We start from the raw sequence: 18200 nt of genomic DNA, 5'->3' as shown, positions 1-18200 counted from the left end.
GACTATAGAGATTTCTTTCTTTTCTGTTCACAAACAGAATTTTTTATTATTGAAAATTTAGAAAATGCCAGTGTATATAAACATTTAAATATTAATGTCTATTTTAATCCTTGCAATGCTCGCTCACTCACCTCAGGTAATTCTTTTCATCACCCTCATTTCATGGATGGGAAAATCAAGGCACAGAAGAATTATGAGGCTATGAACATCACCACCATCCCAGGGTCAGGGATTCTAGCTTTTTCCCTATGGCTAGTACACTTGATGCCCACTAATGTTTGCTGAAGGACCACCACTGTCCTGATTACAGATTGATGAATAATGGAGGCAGGAATCTGTTCCAGAGAGCCAGCTGCAGAGCCAGGCTGTACTGAGTCTGTACACACAGCCTCCATAAGCTGCCTATCCAGAGATGGGCCCTGAAATTTTTGGCATTATTACTGCAAGGTGTGCATATATGTGTGCATGTGTGTGTGTGCATGTGTGTGGTGTGTAATAAAGAATGAATAGAACATGTTTTTATTTATTCACCCATGAATACACAGCTCTGCATTTATAGATAGTATCTCCCTGTATCCAAAGGGGGTGTCTTTCAAATCTCCAGGGGATTACTGCACCATGGGTAGTTCCAGACATTACATGTGCATAGACACACATATGGAATAGCTTTTCCATCTTTTTTTACTTTACGTTAGCATACAAAGTACTGGGTTACACTCTGCCATTTTCATACCCATGTGTCACTATACTTTGTTCTAATCCATCCTCCTCTCCCAGCTTCTTGCCCTCTCTTGCTGATCTCATTCCTCATCCAAGATAGTTCCTTATTTTGTTTTCATGTCATATGTATCCCATTCCTTCTTTTCCCTCTGTCCTTTAAGATCTCTTTGTCTTCCTCTTCCTCTTCCTTCCCACACCTCCTCTTTTTCTTCCCCACCTCACATGTGAGCACACACATGAAGAAAAAGGAGAAGAAAGAAATAAAGAGAGAGAGAGAGAGAGAAAGAGAGAGAGAGAGAGAGAGAGAGAAGCATGGCTTATTTCACCATTAGATCTCCAGTTGCATCCATTTGCCTACAAATGCCATAGCTTCATTTTTCTTTATAGCTGAATTAGATTGTACCATTGTGCACATATACTATATCCATTCATCTGCTAATGGACATCTAGGCTGGTTCCATTTCCTGGCTATTGTAAGTAGTGTAGCAGCAAACATGGATGTGCAGGTATCTCTGTGGCATGTCAACTTGGAATTTTTTTGAGATGCGCCAGGAGCAATCTAGCTGGCACATACAGTAGTTCTATTTTTAGTTTTTTGACGAACCACCATGCTGATTCCTACAGTGGACCCACCAGTGTGAATGAGGGTTCCTCACTCCCTGTGTCCCCACTGGGATTTGTTGTTACTTGTTCTCCTGATGGTAGTCATTCTGACTGGGATGAGATGGAATCTCACAGTACTTTTAAATTGCCCTGATGGCTAAAGATATTGAACACCATTTCATATATATATTGACCATTCATATTTCTCTTGAGAAATGTCTATTCAGTACATTTGCCTATTTATTGATTGATGATTTAGGGGGTGGAATAATGTTTAATTTTTTTGAAAGTTCTTTATAGAAGCTACATATTGTAGATCTAGATAGTAGCTGGCAAAGACTTTCCCTCATTCTGTAGGCTGTTTCCAGAGCCATTTGGCTCTCTGTGGAAAGGCTTTGTCTTGCCTGTATGGAAGTCTTTTACTTAGTTCTTCTTCCAGCAGCTTCAACTGGTCAGGTCCCACATTGAGATCTTTGATCCATTTTAAATTGATTGCTACTCGGGGTGAGAGGTACAGCTCTAGTTCCATTCTTTTGCATGTTGATATCTGGTTTTCCCCAGCACCATTTGTTAAAGAGGCTATAATTTTTTTCTCCAGTGTGTGTTTTTCTATACTTCCCTTAAAAAATCAGGTGGCTGTAGCCATGTGGGTTTATTTCCTGGTATTCTACTCCTATTGGTCTACAGGTTTGTTTTGTGCTCCTGCCATTACTGCCTTTTCCATGCAAATGGCACATTGATAATACACAATGTCCATCACTCCTGTGCTTTAAGGTATGACAACAAAACTAACATGAAGGGCTGGAGAGATGGCTCAGCAGTTAAGAGCCCTGGCTACTCTTTTAGGGGGGTAGGTTTAGTTCCCAACACCCACATGACATCTCACAACTATCTATAACTCCACTAATGGGAGATCTGATGCCCTTCTCTGATCTCTGTAGAATCGGCACACATGTGTTGCACAGACATGCATACTGGCAAAACATCCATGCACATGAAATAAATAAGTAAATAAATCTAATTGTAAAGAAACCTAGCATGATATTCTTTTTTTCATAATTATGTGGAGTATTCATATAATACTTACTGCAGATCTGGAATATCAGTACACAGGGTTTTTTGTATTATTGAAACCTGTCCCTTTTTACATAGTGGCAACTTCAACATATCTGCATTGCCAGCCTCACTGTCCTTGTGCCCTGGGGTCATCATTAAGTAAAATAACACAGTCACTGTAATACTGAGGCAGCCTGACACCTGATGTGGCCACCAGGTGACTAGCAGAGGAGTAGCATCCATGGTATGGACACACTGGACAAGGAATAGTTCAAGTCTTGAGCAGGACAGAGTGACAGGGCTCAGGATTTCATCACACAACCCAGAATGACTTTCTATTCCTTTACACGTGCTGATGACAAGTACATGTTTGTACGCATGCATGTGTGTATATACACCTGTACACACCTGAATGTAGATGTGCATGGCTCGTGTTCTTGTCTGCTTCCTGTGGAATTTCCCTTTAGCATTGTTAATATTTTGGTGACATTGTCTTGACCATGATTTTCTGTGTGCAAAGGTTCTATTATGTGGCTGTATCATAACTTAGGAAGTCTGTGGTTGCTGCATATGCTTGGTCTAGCCTCAGGATTACAAGGAGAAACTTAGACACAGCTGGAAGAAAAGAAGCAGAAATGGGTGGGCTACAGTTAAGACTGGAAGGCCCTCATCATGGTCTCTCTCCCTCATGAGTTCTGCTGTTGGCTTTTAGAACATAGGGCTTCTCTGCTTATGAGGGAGAAAGAAGGCAGGAGTAAAAATAAAAAGCAACCTTCAAAGGCCAGTGAAATGACTCAGCGGGTAAAGACGTTTGCCACCAAACTTGACTACCTGAGTTCAATCCCCAGAACCCAACACATGGTAGAAGGTGATGGTCAACTCTCAAAAGTTGTCCTCCAATCTCCACATGCATGCCATGGCACATGTGTGCCCCCTCTGCAATTAATCAAGAAAAAAATTAAAATGAGTTTCAAAACAAAAAAAAACCCCAAATAATTAAAAAAAAATTCAGGAGGGCCAGGTTGGGCTACTACACAGAAAGCTCTGGACCCATCAGAACTTCATGGTAAAGAACTGCATGGTTTTGTTGTCTCTCAATGACAAAAACAAGTTTGGAAGCCCTAATCTGGCCATCCTTTTCCTCCTGGATGTGTTTCCCAGGGTTTTGCTTTTGATGATGATGTGTGACACAGACTGGCATCTTTGTCCACATTCTCTGTGTGGCTGTATAAGGTTATTTCTTTTGAGAAGAATTCCTTGGAGGACAGAATATTTGTTGAAAGGGTCTGACATCTGTCTAATGCCTTTGATATCACTTGCCAAGATGATGTGTAGTGACACCAGGCAGGACTTGACTGAACCTGAGCTTTTCCAACATCAAGTTTGTCATTAAAAGCAAGAGGGCCTCAAGTGTGCCTACAGTCCCCAGGATCCAAGCAAACCCTGATTTGACTCTATCCTTCAGTAACAGTGCCACATCAGTGGTCCAGTCCCAACCAGGAAGTATTTTGTAGGTTGTCACTGTAGGTCAGAGTCAATGGACACTGTTTTCCAGAACTGAATCTTCTGGAATACAGACCTGCTGCTTGGTATCACATTGAGCCACATTAGGAGATGCTGCCTGTGGAATAGCCATGATAAAGAACAGTGTCAATGGACTGTCTGAATCATTTCCTTTCTTGGTGGCTTCTCAAAGCACCTAAAGCAGATTTTCTTGATCCAGGGAAGACAAATGACACCCTGATAATGAGCCCAATTCTGGTGACATTGACATGTGCTACTCTGGATTTTCCCTTAAATGTCCCTGTAATGAAGAGCCATAACACTAGTAGGACCTCTGAGGCAGGCAAAGAGCCTGGCGGGTCTACCCTTTTATGAGACAGGAAGAGAAAGGGTTGGCATGCCCTGATTGCCTCCATGCCAGGTACTTTCTCACAGATTATAATGAAAAATACCAGTCATTCCTGGCCACCTGCAGTGTTCCAGGAGCTCTGTCTGCCCGTGTTATCTTTGGAAGTCTTTACAGTGTATATGTCCACCTGGGACCTGTCATCCTTGTTTGAGGAGATGACCAGCTTAAGGCTCAGTGGCCAGAGTGGCCCCTACCCAAGGCCATCATCAATAAACAGGTAGCAGGGAAACAAAGTCACCTTTGAGTTCTAATCTGCCTGACTGTGAGCCATGTAAGTCAGTCTTTAACCCATCTACTGAGAAAGCTACAACCAGCATAAATGGTTTAGTATAGGCAAAGGGCTTAGCACCTGTGGAAGATATTTGGGTTTTCTTGGGGACATGGACTACACCCACCTATCAGGCACAAGCAGCTAAGCTTTCTGAGTGGTTCCCATGCCTTTTTCTAGGGAGTTTGGCCCCAGAGTGGTTCCCATTCCTTCTAGGGAGGTTGGCCTTCAACAGAGGAAGACAGCCAGGGCTCCTGAGTTGGTGTCTCTTGATTAAAGAAAAGTTTGTGACCAGCCTTGAACAAGGGAATTGGTAATAATCAGTATTCCCTGTCAGGTGGGGAGGGAGTAGGTGCAGATGAGAACAGTGGCCTTGGCAAGGAGAACTGATCTGAGCTCCAGGCTCATTCATTGCCGAAGTCCTCAAGAGGAATCTCAAGCGACAGTAGAAATGCCATGTTGGGAAGCTACCAATCATAGTGTCCAAGAAAGAACCATGGGGCATGGCCATACATTAAGGGGGTTAGGGGTGGGGAGAACAGGTGATGAGTGAGGGAATTCCCTGATGCTTAGGGTGCAACAAGGCAACATTGAAGGGGGGCACTGCTGTAACCTCAGTAGATGCCTACCTTGCCTAGAATCTGAAGAAAGGCTCCATTTTCTAATCTTGTATTTCAGCTGTTCATGCCAAGAGCCTGGTTGCCATCCTCCACCTGTTGGTCGCTCTGTCTCAGTATTTCCGGGCACCAATCCGACTCCCAGACCATGTTTCTATCCAAGTGGTTGTGGTCCAGGTAAGAGGAACGCTACCCTACTTACATGTATCCTTAAGTCACAGATGCTGAGCTCTGCAACAGTCAAAGCATATTGAATAGATGCTTAGAAGGCAGCTGCTGGAGACTAAGTAGACTTGGTTGTGCTATGTGTTGGGAGACATCAGCACCTGTTGCCTTATGCGTGGTAAGCATGCAAAGAATAAGTGTGTGCTTGTGTGCAGTGTAGTTTTGTGTGGGCTTTACATTTTTCTGCTGGGAGAATCTCTGTACAACATATAACTGAAGGTATATAGTATATACGTTTGCATAGCTGAAGGTGTACAGTGTATATGTTTGTGAGATATACAGACTTGAAGAGGAAAAAAGATGTTTGTATGTATCATGCATATTCCCTGGGTAAGTGTTATGCATGTGTTGTGTGTGAAGGAATGCATATTCAACAATGTGTATGTGTATGTGTACGTGAGAGGAGTGTATATTCAAGCATATGTGTGTGCATGTGAGGAGTGTGTTCAAGCTTGTGTGTGTGTGTGTGTACATGAGGAATGTGTGTTTAAATGTTTGTGTGCCTGTGAGTAGTGTGTGTTCAAATGTATGTATGTGCATGTGCGAAGTGTGTTCAACCATGTGTGTGTTCAAGGGTGTGTGTGTGAGTGAGAGTATGTGTGTATGTTCAATTGTGTGTACAGAAATATGTGTGTGTGTGTGTGTGTTCAATTGTGTGTACAGGAATGTGTGTGTGTGTGTGTGTTCAATTGTGTGTACAGGAATGTGTGTGTGTGTGTGTGTGTGTGTGTGTTCAATTGTGTGTACAGGAATGTGTGTGTGTGTGTGTGTGTGTGTGTGTGTGTGTGTGTGTGTGTATTCAAGCATAGGGGGTAAAAGTATGTGTAAGTTTGTGTGTAGGGAGGAAGTGTTGTATGTTCAAGGGTGTGTGGGTGTGTGCCTGAGCATACATGTTTGTTCATGCCCCTTGCTGCTGCTTCTCAGTCCCCAAGCAAAGCCCATCTGGGACCTCAAGCCATCTCATCCAGACTGTTGGATGGAGTTTCCATTCACATATGGTTGTGTAATTTCCACAATGAGGGTGCAATCTCTCTCCCCATGGCTAGCTCACTCTGCTCCTAACCCCATTAAATACTCAAATGCAATTTTATTTTCCAACTTTGTGCCCACTTAGCAAAAGGTCATCATTGTGTTTGCTTGTCTCTGGGTTGGTTTTTTGTTTTGTTCTGTTTTGTTTCCAAATAAATATGCAGTGAGAGGGTGTGCTCTGCATGCACACACACCCCCTAAGTATCCAGGGCCATCCAGGGTTCTGCAATAGACAACAGGAGGCAGCTCTGCCATCAGTCAGTAAGAGAAAGCTTTGGAGATGGTTAACTGTGCCAGATCGGGTCAGGCCTGTTCACAAGACAAAAGGGCTTTGAGTTTTCAGGTCAGATGGTAACTAGAGGGGAGCATTTAACAATTGCGCTCCTAAGCAACAGATCACTCCTGCCCTAATGAGAAAGTCTCTCTTCCACACCTCCTGGCACTCAACTCTGCAAAGCATCATAAAGATACAATAGGAATAGGGTGCACTGGCACTGCCTTCAAAGAGACAAGACAACACAGAGGGGACAGAGGGTGGTTCTTGACAGGACCCTTAAGTATGGCTGATAGACAGGTACTCAGAATCCTTGTCATTGAGCTCTTTGCCTTTATTGCCTTTGTGACCAGTATTTTGTGGCCAGCCCAGAGCATCCTGGAACAGCTGTCTTCCTAAAGAACCCAGACCATCTCCACTTGTTATTCTTACCAGCCAGTCACACACAAGTCCATCTTGTGTTTTGAAATGCTGCCACAGGAAAGGGAGGGATGGAGCACGGAGGATTTTGAAGTTGGTTGAACTGCTTTGGGATATGCAGCCTAAAGCCGTAGAAAGCTGGATACCAACAGCAGACCCTGATAATAACTGACCTCTCAGGGCAGCTCAGGCAATCGACTCAGTTGTGAACGGTGTACCCATCTGCCACAGGGTGCCAATGGTGGACAAGACTATAGCGGGTGCTGGGGTGGGGAAACAAGGGAGATTCCTAGCCCCTCTTCTCCATTTTGCTCTGAACCTAAAACTCTCCAACAAAGGTAAAGACAAAGAAAACAAAACAACAACAAAAGAAAAACCTGACCCCTACCGTTAATTCAAGAGTGCTTTGGTGGTTAGCTAGCACAGGCGCTGGGAAGTCCTTAATTATTTTACAACTGTACATACAGTCATTCAGTTCACGAATGGCTCTTCTGTTGCTAGGAGAGAGAGAGAGAGAGAGAGAGAGAGAGAGAGAGAGAGAGAGAGATTTCTAGGTAAGGTGGCCTTTCACATCTTCTGTGACCACTGTGCCTTCTAGTTTTGTTCATTTATTGAATATTTTACTTGTTTTTCTGACCAGGTATATGGCAGTTCTTTAATAGAAATATCAAAACTTACCTGTTGCTTAACTACGGGCAAAAAGGGGGGAAAGAAAGATTTGAGCAGCAGAGTCAGTGGGAGACTGCTATTTTGAAACAGTGGTCCATGCTGTCATCTCAGACCTTGTTTTGAGCTCAATTATCAGCCATCAAAGGCAGTTATTGGTTTAATTCTGCAGGGACTTTTGTTAGGATGAGAACACAGAAAAAGGGTATGGTGTGTGTGTGTGTGTGTGTGTGTGTGTGTGTGTGTGTGTGTGTGTTTGTGTTAAGGTTTACAGGGTGATTAGTTTAATCAAGAAAACAAGCTCAGAAGCAGGACCCAGAACTGACGAGAAATACCTCGTGTGATAGTGCACGACTGTACCAGCACCTGGGAGGCTGAGGCAGGAGGATTGCTGTGAGTTTGAGGCTAGTCTAGACTATGTAATAAATTCCAGGTCAGCCTGGGCAACAGTGGGCCCTTTTCTGTTTTTGTTTTTGAGACAGGGTTTCAAAAACCTGTATAGCCCTGGCTTTCCTGGACCTCACTTTGTAGACCAAACTGACCTTGAACTCACAGAGATCTGTCTGCCTCTGCCTCTGCCTCCCAAGTGCTGGGATTAAAAGCATGCACCACCACCCCCTGACCCTGTTTTAAAACAAAAACAATAATGAAAACAAACCTTACAGAAGTAAGCTACTAAGCTGTGGGGAGTCTCCCAAGGGATAGTTAGGGGACTGTGGAGGAGGGCTCCTCCCTAACACCCACTCCCTTCCCTTCCATAGAAAAGTGTTTTGTTACATATGAACTGGGAAGTGAGTTTCTGTCTAGTGGTGGCCTCCCAAGACTAGGTTTCTCTGAGGCCCAAGTGGAAATTGAGCATGCTTCACATGGAATTTTGAACAAATCCTGATTTCTCCTCCCCTGGTACATTCCCACATTCATTTCCTAAACTACTTCTTCCACCTTCATTGTCCCCTCCTGTTCTAATGCAGAGACTCTTGACTCTTTCCAGTTTGCCTTTCCCTCTATGAAAGGGTTCTGTGGCTATTGAAAACACAATGGGATGTTTCTGAATGTTTGGGGAGACTCCAGAAGGCATGTTTCAGATGATCCTCCTAAACTCAGAGGTCCCTTGTTTGTTTGATGGGGGAAGAGGTGGATTGAGACAAGGTTTTACGATGTAGCCCAGGCTGGACCCAGACTCAGTCCTCCTACCTTAGCCTCCAGCATGATGGAACTAGAGTGTGTGCCACCACACCCTGGCTCAGAGGCCCCTTCTTAGCATTAGTTTGGGCTTTGGGACAGTGACTTTGCTCTGCCATTCTTTTATGGTGCCCAGACTGCGCTGCAAGGGTCTGCTGCTGGCTGCAGAGGGACCTGGTAGAGTGAGTCTTTCTCCTGGCATCTGTCAGAAGGTAGGTCGTAGGGAACTCTTGTGCTCCTTCATTGGCCCCTTGCTCAACTCAGCTAGTCACACTCCAGGGGAGCTGCTCAGGAACTAATGGCAGCCACCTCCCCCTAGAGTGGCATCTCCCCAACGTTCCCTCTTCTTGGAAAGTATCTCTGACCACCGACCTGGAAGTCCACATAGTACTAAAGCCAATCTGGGCTGTCTTTGAACAGAACAGAGGGAAAAGAGGAGGAGGAGGAAGAGGAGGAAGAGGAGGAGGAGGAGGAAGAGGAGGAAATTGGCTGGACAAGGCTCAAAGTGGTTGCTTTTCCTAGAGGTAGCCAGTTACCTAAGTAGCACGTGATGCCCCTCACTCACAGTCCCCATGCCAGCACCAAGTGGAGCCTACTGGAGCTAGAAGGACCACCTTCAACTCAGAATGTCACCCTTCAACTCAGTACAACTGTGCCAGTGAGTCGTCACTCCGTAGATTAGTGCTTTTCTCCGCCTTCGTTCTAGAAGCTTCTTTCTGCGGAGGAACAGCACTCAATGCAGACTCATATTGTGCTGAGAATAGGTGACTGTTGAGTGCTCAGCCCTAACTGAGATGCCCACACCAATCCCCTCAAGGCCCAAGGAAAATCACCAAAGAGCAGACAAAAAGAATCCAAGTGCCAGCTGTGCGGTGGTGTCACATGCCTTTAATCCCAGAACTCAGGAGGCAGAGGCAGGCAGATCTTTCTGTGAGTTTGAGTCCAGCCTGGTCTACAGAGCTAGTTCCAGGACAGGCTCCAAAAGCTACACAGAGAAACCCTGCCTCAAAAAAAAAAAAAAAAAAAAAAGGATCAAAGGGCCTGAGGATGAATGCCGTGAAATGCTGGCTCCTGAATGTGACATGGCCATTGCACTCATGAACTCTCTTGGAAGCTGTGTTTGCTTGCATAAGACCAAGCCAGTCAGAAAGCTTGAATGGGGCATGGGGCTCATAAGGCTCCATCCTTCACTATGAAGGCACTGACCACTGGTAACTGCTAAGAGAAGGGTCTCGTGGCCTCTGGTAGGTTTCCCTTGTTCCCAAGGATGGCCCCACACCCATGTGTGTGCAGGCAATAGTAATGGGTTCAGTGGGATGTACACATAGACATGAAGCTGGGAGTGGGAATCATTGAAAGGATCCAAGAGGGTTGAGCAGGGGGTAGATAGGATCAAGACATTGTATACATGCATGAAATTATCAAAGAATAAGTTTAAAATATTCAGAAAATTAAAAGAGCTCCATGGTTATTGGGTAAAAAGCAAAACAAAGCAAAAGTCCCCTTTGCCTCTGTCTGAATTCTCCAAGCTGCCCTGAACACCTCCATCCAGCCCCACAGCTCTGCTGTACACAGTGGCCTCCCTGCGGGGGCCCCAGCTAAAGGCAGACACACCCAGCCATCATTTCCATTGGGCTTGCTGTGCCTCGCTGCCTGAGGCAAACAGCTGGCTTCCAACAGAAATCTTCAATAAAGAAAGGCAGGCTTCGCCGTCCAGGAATCGGCCTACTTGTTTGGACTAATCACCAGTTGCACTCTGTCATGATGATGCAGCCAGGTGCCCTCAGATCACTGCATTACTGCTTCTCAAATCTTCTCATCTCTTGACCCTCTTATAAAAACACCGATAACCTTCTCTATGTCAGGAACACCAACCAATGTTTCTGTGTTGCTAAAGCCTGTTCTGTTCTCTTCTCTCTTCTATTCCAGAAACGAGAAGGGATCCTCCAGTCTCGACAAATCCAAGAGGAAATAACTGGTAACACAGAGTATGTCAACACCATTGTTGCCAGCGAGTTTGTAATGGAACACAGATGTTTCTCTGAAATTCACCCATTTGCTGATATTTAGTTTTCATTTATTGGGATTGCAGGAGGGATTAAGCTGCAGCCGATGATTATAGCTTAGCCTTTTCCTTGCATTCAAAACATGCCTCTTGCTGCTTAAGGTACAGCCTTGGGTGGGGAAACTGGGAGAGGGGAATTAGCCATGATTGAAAATTCTAATTTTGTGGCACTCCAGGAAAAAAAGCATACCCCCCAAAAAGCTAACCAGCATGAAATCGTCATGTGGTAAACACGGGGCTGAACTGAATTGTTAATCTTCAAAAGGATGCCGTTTTTTCTTCCTTCTTAAGTCTGATTTATTTGGTCACGTGCCATGACCCAGAAAGTCCTTTCTACCTTACAGATGTCTTTTTGGTTTGGTTTGGTTATCCTATTTATTTTTAGAAATTTGAAGATGAGGAAGTATAAAATGTTTTCCATGAGAGCGGGGAGAAGGTTCAGTTGGCAAAGTGAGGACCATACAATCACGTATGAGGACCTCAGTTCAGATCCCCAGTGCCTGTGTAAAAAGCCAGGCATAGCTGGGTGTACTTGTTATCCTGGCACTGGGGATGTAGAGATAGGAGGCTCCAGGACCCACTGGCCTGTCAGCCCAGCCAAATCAGCAGCTCCAGGTTCAGTGACAGACCCTGTCTCAAAACTAAAGTGGTATACACTGGATATTGGCTTTGGTCTCCATTCATGGACTCTTTAACCATGATTGACAGGAGTCAAATCTCTGCCTATCATGACCATAATGCAAGTGATTTTAAAAAGGCCTGGGAGTGGGTAGAAGTAGAGAGTGACCCTTCCCAGGATGCCTGCTATATGACCTGTAGTGACCACCCCCATCATGAAAACTCCCCATCATTCCCAGGGCCCATCCTAGTCACCAATAGTTATGTGACTTGTAGGATACCAAATGACTTTGGCATGGTTTTGAGGACTAAGAGGAAAACCATCTCAGGTCCAGCTTCACTGTCTTCCCTGGATCTCCCATCCCATGAGGGCTGCTCTGTTTCATCTTCTGGAAGAGAACAGACCAGAGAGGAGAGTGGCCTGGGAGAAACTGCTGCCTCTGTGGGGATGGGAAGGAGAGGTTTAAGATTCTGAAACATTCTTTTAATTTGTGTGCTATGCTTTCTATGGCCCCTTTCTCTGCCACAAAAATATAAGCATGGTGAAGCCCTCATAACAACAGCCCAGTACAGTTCGTGCAGCTCTTTTCTATATACTGGTACAGCAGAGGCTGCCCCCCACCCCTGGGCAATGTAGGGGAACTGCAGGATCTAGCTGGCATTCCAGCTTCACCATTCTGTGTATACAAACCACATGTAGATGGTCATTTACTGAATATTAGGTATGCAAATGAATGAAGCATATCCTAAAATTCTTAAGAACCAGAATTGTACTGAGAAAAGAATGGGGGCCAGTGAGATAGCTCAGCAGGTAAAGGTGCTTGCTCCCAAGCCTTGGGACCCACGTGATAGAAGGAAAGAACCAATTCCTGAAAGTTGTCCTCTGACTTACACACACACACACACACACACACACACACACACACACACACACACACACAGTGTGATAATTTTTTGTAGTTTTCTGGACATTTACTGTGCACTAGAAACTCCAATACAGTCTTCCTAGATGCTGAATGCTTAGAGTACCTGTTATTTTTACTTTAGAAATTAAGAGATCCAGAGACCAGAGAGGTTCTAGAGCTTTCCTGGAGTCACAGAGCATCTACAAAGATTGGAAGAAAGGACCTCATTAAAACTTAGTCTAAGACAGTGTGGCCTGTCACCTGTCTCTGGTGCTTATTCTCTTAGAACATGACTGTCTCTGCCTGTGAGTGAGGTTCCAGTCCCTGCCCTCTCAGAGACACTGTCCTGGAGCAATGACAGGTGTCACTTGGAGGCAACACAGGAGCAAGACAAAGCCGACTTCCTGGCAGTCAGCCAGGGAACCCAGACATCGAAACCCCATCTTCTTCAGCCTCTGCTCCTCATGTAGCCCAAGCAAGCCCCAAACTCAAACCTAACTCTATAATGGATTTTTGTTTTCTCTTTTTCTTCCAGGGCCCTTTCTGGAAGACATGGTGAGTGTTGTGTGCTTCTCCAGCTCTGGTGGCCTTATTGAAGCTAGATAGTACTATCATCTGATGTATCTGCCCCAGCTTGGGGACACATTGGCCAGGTTGGGAGGGACAGCTTAGTGACATAAAGAACACTTATTCATCAACACAGATATGGCCCCAGTGGGGAAGACTTACCCTGTACCTGGCATGGAAATTTAGGAAGAGATGTTTGAATGCACTTGGGAGCTAGTCCCCGGCCTCACTCACTCTTAGTCCCCATCATGACTCCCCTCTCCCAGAACTTCAGTCTTGTTTATAGAATCTTCAAGGGTCGGAGATATATCACACACACACACACACACACACACACACACACACACACACACACACACACACACACCACACTTCCTAGCAGTCTTAGCTTTGCCCATCAGTGCCAAGTGGAAAAGGCTGACCTTGGGTCACAGACCCTCCCCATCCCAGCTTGCTTCTGGAAACTTCTAGGTCACCTCTGGTTCTGAGAATCTGGCACCACAGCAAGAAGTATCCCTGCCAGGAGCATGGCTTAGCTATGTTCTATCAGCCTGATTCATGGTGATCTCATGAAATGTTTTGATTATACTAAAAACTAGCCCCAGGGAAGGCTTATCTTTCAGATGATGTTTAATAGAAGGGGAAACTGAGGCTCAGAGGGGTTAGCAGATGTGGAGTGCCCCAGAAAGAGACCCTTGTTCTATCTTGGAAGGTACTGGTCTCTTGTGCCCTCACCTCTGCCCCTACCAGGATAATTTTTCTGAAAATTAGCCAGAACAATTTGCTAGTTGGGTAACAAATGACCAGAGGATGTCAGAAACACTTTAGAACTGTGACTACATTGGGATATGTGGGATAGAAGTGAAGAGAAAGGACCAAGCCCGGGTCAGTCTGCTTAGAAATGTGTTACCTGGCGGACACACACAGACGGTGACATTGGGATAAGAATCGAGCACAGATTCCCTATGGTAGCTGACCACATGGCTCCCAGCAGCCCTACTTTACACTGCATGGTGTGCGTTTCCCTGTTTCAGAACGTGACGCCTTTGACACGCTGTTTGACCATGCTCCAGACAAGCTCAACGTGGTAAAGAAGGTAGGCCTATGGTATCTGGGGGCAGCAAGGGCTAGGACCCCTCAGGGCATGAAGAAATCTCAGCTTGTACCAGGGATATCCTGTGCATCTCTTCCCTCTCTTGGTCGCTGGTTAGTCATCCAGGGCCCTTCTGCTCCCAGCAGGATGCTTACCCTGTCTTCCCATTCACACTGACTCCAGCATTCTCTGCTCCTCACTCAGAATTCTTCAACTCCCTGGGCACAGGAGATGGTACCAAAGCAGGAATCAACAAGAGGGACCCAGAGGGTCATTTTGTCTCTTGCTGTCTTCTTAATTCCCCTGCTGCCCACCCTGACCCCCAACCAGATATCCACCTATCCTCCTGTCTCTCAGGGGTCCCCTGTCCCTTACAGCCTGTGGGCTACCTAACCAAGAGCCTCTTCCCTGGCCCCAGGGCCCTTTGACACATGAAAGCCTCCATCTCAGTGCCTTTTTGTTTCTCTTTTAGACTCTCATCACATTCGTGAACAAGCACCTGAATAAACTAAACTTGGAGGTCACAGAACTGGAGACACAGGTGAGTGCCAGTTCCAGGGACCCAAAGCTTTCCAGGGAGAGGGATGGGATGTGAGATGTGAGCTGCTCAGAGAGGTGAACCAGATAGGATATTTTCCCCAGCTGTTTTTAGAAAAGTTGCAATAAAGAATTCTGTCTAGTTTACACATGACACACAACATGTGGCCAAGCTCATTCTCTCTCTACCTCTGAATGGCTCCCTCGTTTCTCTTCAGAACAAGTGCACTGGCCTGGGTCACCACTGTCCAGTGATTAGATCACCACTGTCCACTGATTGGATGCAGATGCTGGCAGTTTTAGCATTAGTGTTCTGTTTTCATCTGTTTAGAGGGGGATCATGAAGTGATGGTGTGGAGCAATAAGATGGGCCTGTCACATGATAAAAGGACAGTCATCCTGCTTTCCCCTGCCCCGTGTTGTCTGTCCCATCCCCTCAGTCCCTTTTTAACACAGCCTTTAACACTCATCCTTTCTTGGAATGACATCAGTAGAGTTTGTCATTGTTTTATTCTTTGATAATTTCATTTGTGTATATAATATATTTAGGTCATATCTACCCTACTCCCCCTTCCCAGCTCCTCCCAGACACTCCCACCCTTCTTCTAACTTTATGTCCTCCTCTTTTTTAAAAAATAACCTACTGAGTACAATCAGAGCTGCCCATATGCACAAGGGTGTAGGACCATCCACTGGATCAGAAGTAGTCTATCAAGGAATCACACCTCTGAAGAAAACTGACTCTTCTCCCACCAGCAGCCATCAACTTCCAATAGCTCCTCAGCTACTTCTGGGGCATTCTGAGCCCCTCTTCCATTCAGGCTGGCATTGGTGATTTTGAAAAAGACCCAAGCAAATGGTTTGTAGGCCTTACAGGCTGCTCACTGTCCACCCCAGCACTCCCTAGGAGACACTCTCTGGCATTTGTCTTATTAGTCCCACTATGGTGGTAAAATAGGTCACCAGGGTAGTGTCTACTGGACTCTGACTAGAACCTGCTATGTCATTTTCTACCTTAGTACTTAATAACTAATCTGTAATTTGGCACTCTGGGCCTCTCATTTTGAGTGAACTGCTGCTGACTGATGTTCAGTGAGTGTAAGCAATTCCTGTCGTCTATAGAGCCCACTCCAGTCTTCACTGAGCTCTCTTGCTGTGTGTCTGAACTCTGGGACAATCTGGAGCATTCTAGAAAAGCAGCTAGAATGCTCTCTGGAACTTCCCCCTTGACTTGGGGCCAGGGCTGCTATGCCAGAGGGTGCTGCTTAGCACTCTGACATCTGTCCACAGGTCCCACCCAACAGGACAATCCCAGCAGACAGGGAGCCACCACCTGGCTGTCCCTCTGGGCAGAATCATCCTAACCCTATTGGCTCACAGATTGGTTGCCTCCCACCTCAGCCTACTCCAACCACAGCCAGACCCAGACCTGATTGCTTTAACTGCACTGTAGAGAGCTCTCGTCTCCACACAGATCCTGAGCTCTGCTCTCCAGGACCCACACAGGTGGCATGGGATACCATGCACAGGCCTCACCAGCATGAGCTGACCCAGGAGAGTATGGAGGAGCTCCAATTCTTCCTGGGCTCTGTGTGTCATTTGCATCACCCTAGGAAGCTTCATGAAGATGCTCCAGACCCAGACACTAGCAACCTAGTCCTTTTCATTCTCCTAATAGGATGACTGCAAACCCTAGCATCTGTGGTCTACAGATGTGTAGTGGCCCATCATCCTCTGCAGGTGCTAGGATAACAGATCAGCATCTGACTGTGACCTATCTGTTCACCTTAACACTGAGTCCCTAAAATGTACTCACCCCCAGACCACCACTTTCCTGATCACCCAGGATACACAGCTCACCGCCCTAGAACAAACCACCCTGTACTTAGCCCAAGAGTCTGGTGCTTTGACCCAGTTTCCCAACCCCAGTAGCTTTACTTCCCTGGAAGGAACCAGGTCTCAAGCTCCTTTCCATGATCCTTAATAGAGTTCTGTTTGGTCAGCAAGAATCCCAATCGCTTTGTCATTTTCCAGAGAGCAAAATAATTCTTAATAAGTGCTGCCTACATACCAAGCAGGTCCCAGGGGCTTTATACACATTATATATAGTTTTCATGCTAGTCCAATGGAACAGCCACCACACAGCTGCACCCCCATTTTGCAGGTAAGAAAAATGAGGTGCAGAGACAGTCCAGGTCCCACAGCTAGCAAGTAGGACTAGACTCAGAATCTGTGATTCTAACAGCTGCACTGGTCTGCATCTGAAATCCCAAAGAAGGGACATGCAAGCAAGAGGCCAGGCCCAGTTGATGCCACCATGTTCTCTGTTCCAAAAGCAAAAGGACTGGGGACCTTCATGTCACTGTCCTTGCCCATCATCTATCTTTCCTCCTGACACCTCCATACAGTGGTGTTCCAATTTTCTTAACCTATAAAGTGGGAGTACAACAGTTTGGTGGGCTATCCCACAGGATTAACTGAGGAGTAAGCCAGGTAACACACAAGGTAACTGCCACACTGCCCTCTCCAGTGGAGCTCCCCACTCCAGCCTCTGGCCCTCGCCAACAACCTGCCTATTGAGGTGGCCTTGGGTAGATTGGTTCCAGGGAGATGAAGGAGGCTCGTGCTGACACCTGGCTCTCCCTGCAGTTTGCAGATGGGGTCTACCTGGTGCTGCTCATGGGGCTCCTAGAGGGCTACTTTGTACCCCTGCACAGCTTCTTCCTGACCCCGGACAGCTTTGAACAGAAGGTAAGGGTTCGTGGCCTTGGGGAAGCCCATAGCCTTAGTCCTACTTCTCTCTACTGGGCCTGTCTAGGAAGAGACAGGCTTTTGTTGTTTGAAGATGGAGCCTCTTTAATAACAGTTGGGCTCCAGGCATGCTGAACACTGTTCCTTGCCTTTTGTCTGTCCCTGCTTCCCTAGCCATGTGCTCCTGTGGATACACAACCAGCTTTGTCTCTATCAGAGGTGACAGCAAAGGTAGCTCTAGGGCTAGTTAGCCCTGAGGCCCATGGCCAGACTGGTTCTTTTTTATAATATGTATGTGTGTGTCAGTGTCTGTGTACACATGTGTGTTTAGGTGTTGTGGAGCCCAGAAAAGGGCGTTGGACCTCCTGGAGCTGACATTTGTGAGCCACATGGGTGCTAAGAACAAAACTCGGGCCCTCTAACTGCTGAGCCATCTTTCCAACCTCTGATTCTTTTCTGTTTTGGTGGAGGAAAGGGGAGCATTTGAGACAAAGGTACTGTAGCCCAGACTGGCCTGGAACTTACATTTAGTGAAAACTGGCCTCAAACTTACAGCAGTACAGTAGTGCATGCATGCACACATGTGTGCCTGCATACTACTAGAAATTGAGCTGAGGTATGTCTCCAGCCCTTTTGTAAACAACTGGGTGGTTTGGTTTGGGTTTGGCCTATCCTGGTTCTGCAGTACCAGG

General features: G+C 46.0%; 1 protein-coding gene across 2 annotated transcripts in view; it reads left to right on the top strand.

Moving 5' to 3' along the window:
* The window catches only part of Parva (parvin alpha), a 155703-nt gene that overhangs the window by 126481 nt on the left and 11022 nt on the right, over positions 1 to 18200 (top strand). For both annotated transcript variants that reach the window (XM_027410101.2, XM_027410102.2), the window contains exons 6-11: positions 5238 to 5353; positions 10902 to 10960; positions 13096 to 13115; positions 14162 to 14223; positions 14693 to 14761; positions 17407 to 17508. In XM_027410101.2, the coding sequence (XP_027265902.1) occupies positions 5238 to 5353; positions 10902 to 10960; positions 13096 to 13115; positions 14162 to 14223; positions 14693 to 14761; positions 17407 to 17508 (428 nt within the window). The remainder of the gene's footprint in view (positions 1 to 5237; positions 5354 to 10901; positions 10961 to 13095; positions 13116 to 14161; positions 14224 to 14692; positions 14762 to 17406; positions 17509 to 18200) is intronic.

Source organism: Cricetulus griseus, chromosome 3 (assembly GCF_003668045.3).
Source record: "Cricetulus griseus strain 17A/GY chromosome 3, alternate assembly CriGri-PICRH-1.0, whole genome shotgun sequence".
Taxonomy (NCBI): Eukaryota; Metazoa; Chordata; class Mammalia; order Rodentia; family Cricetidae; genus Cricetulus; species Cricetulus griseus.
The sequence above is the reverse complement of the archived record's forward strand: the minus strand, read 5'-3'. Positions and strand labels throughout refer to the sequence as shown.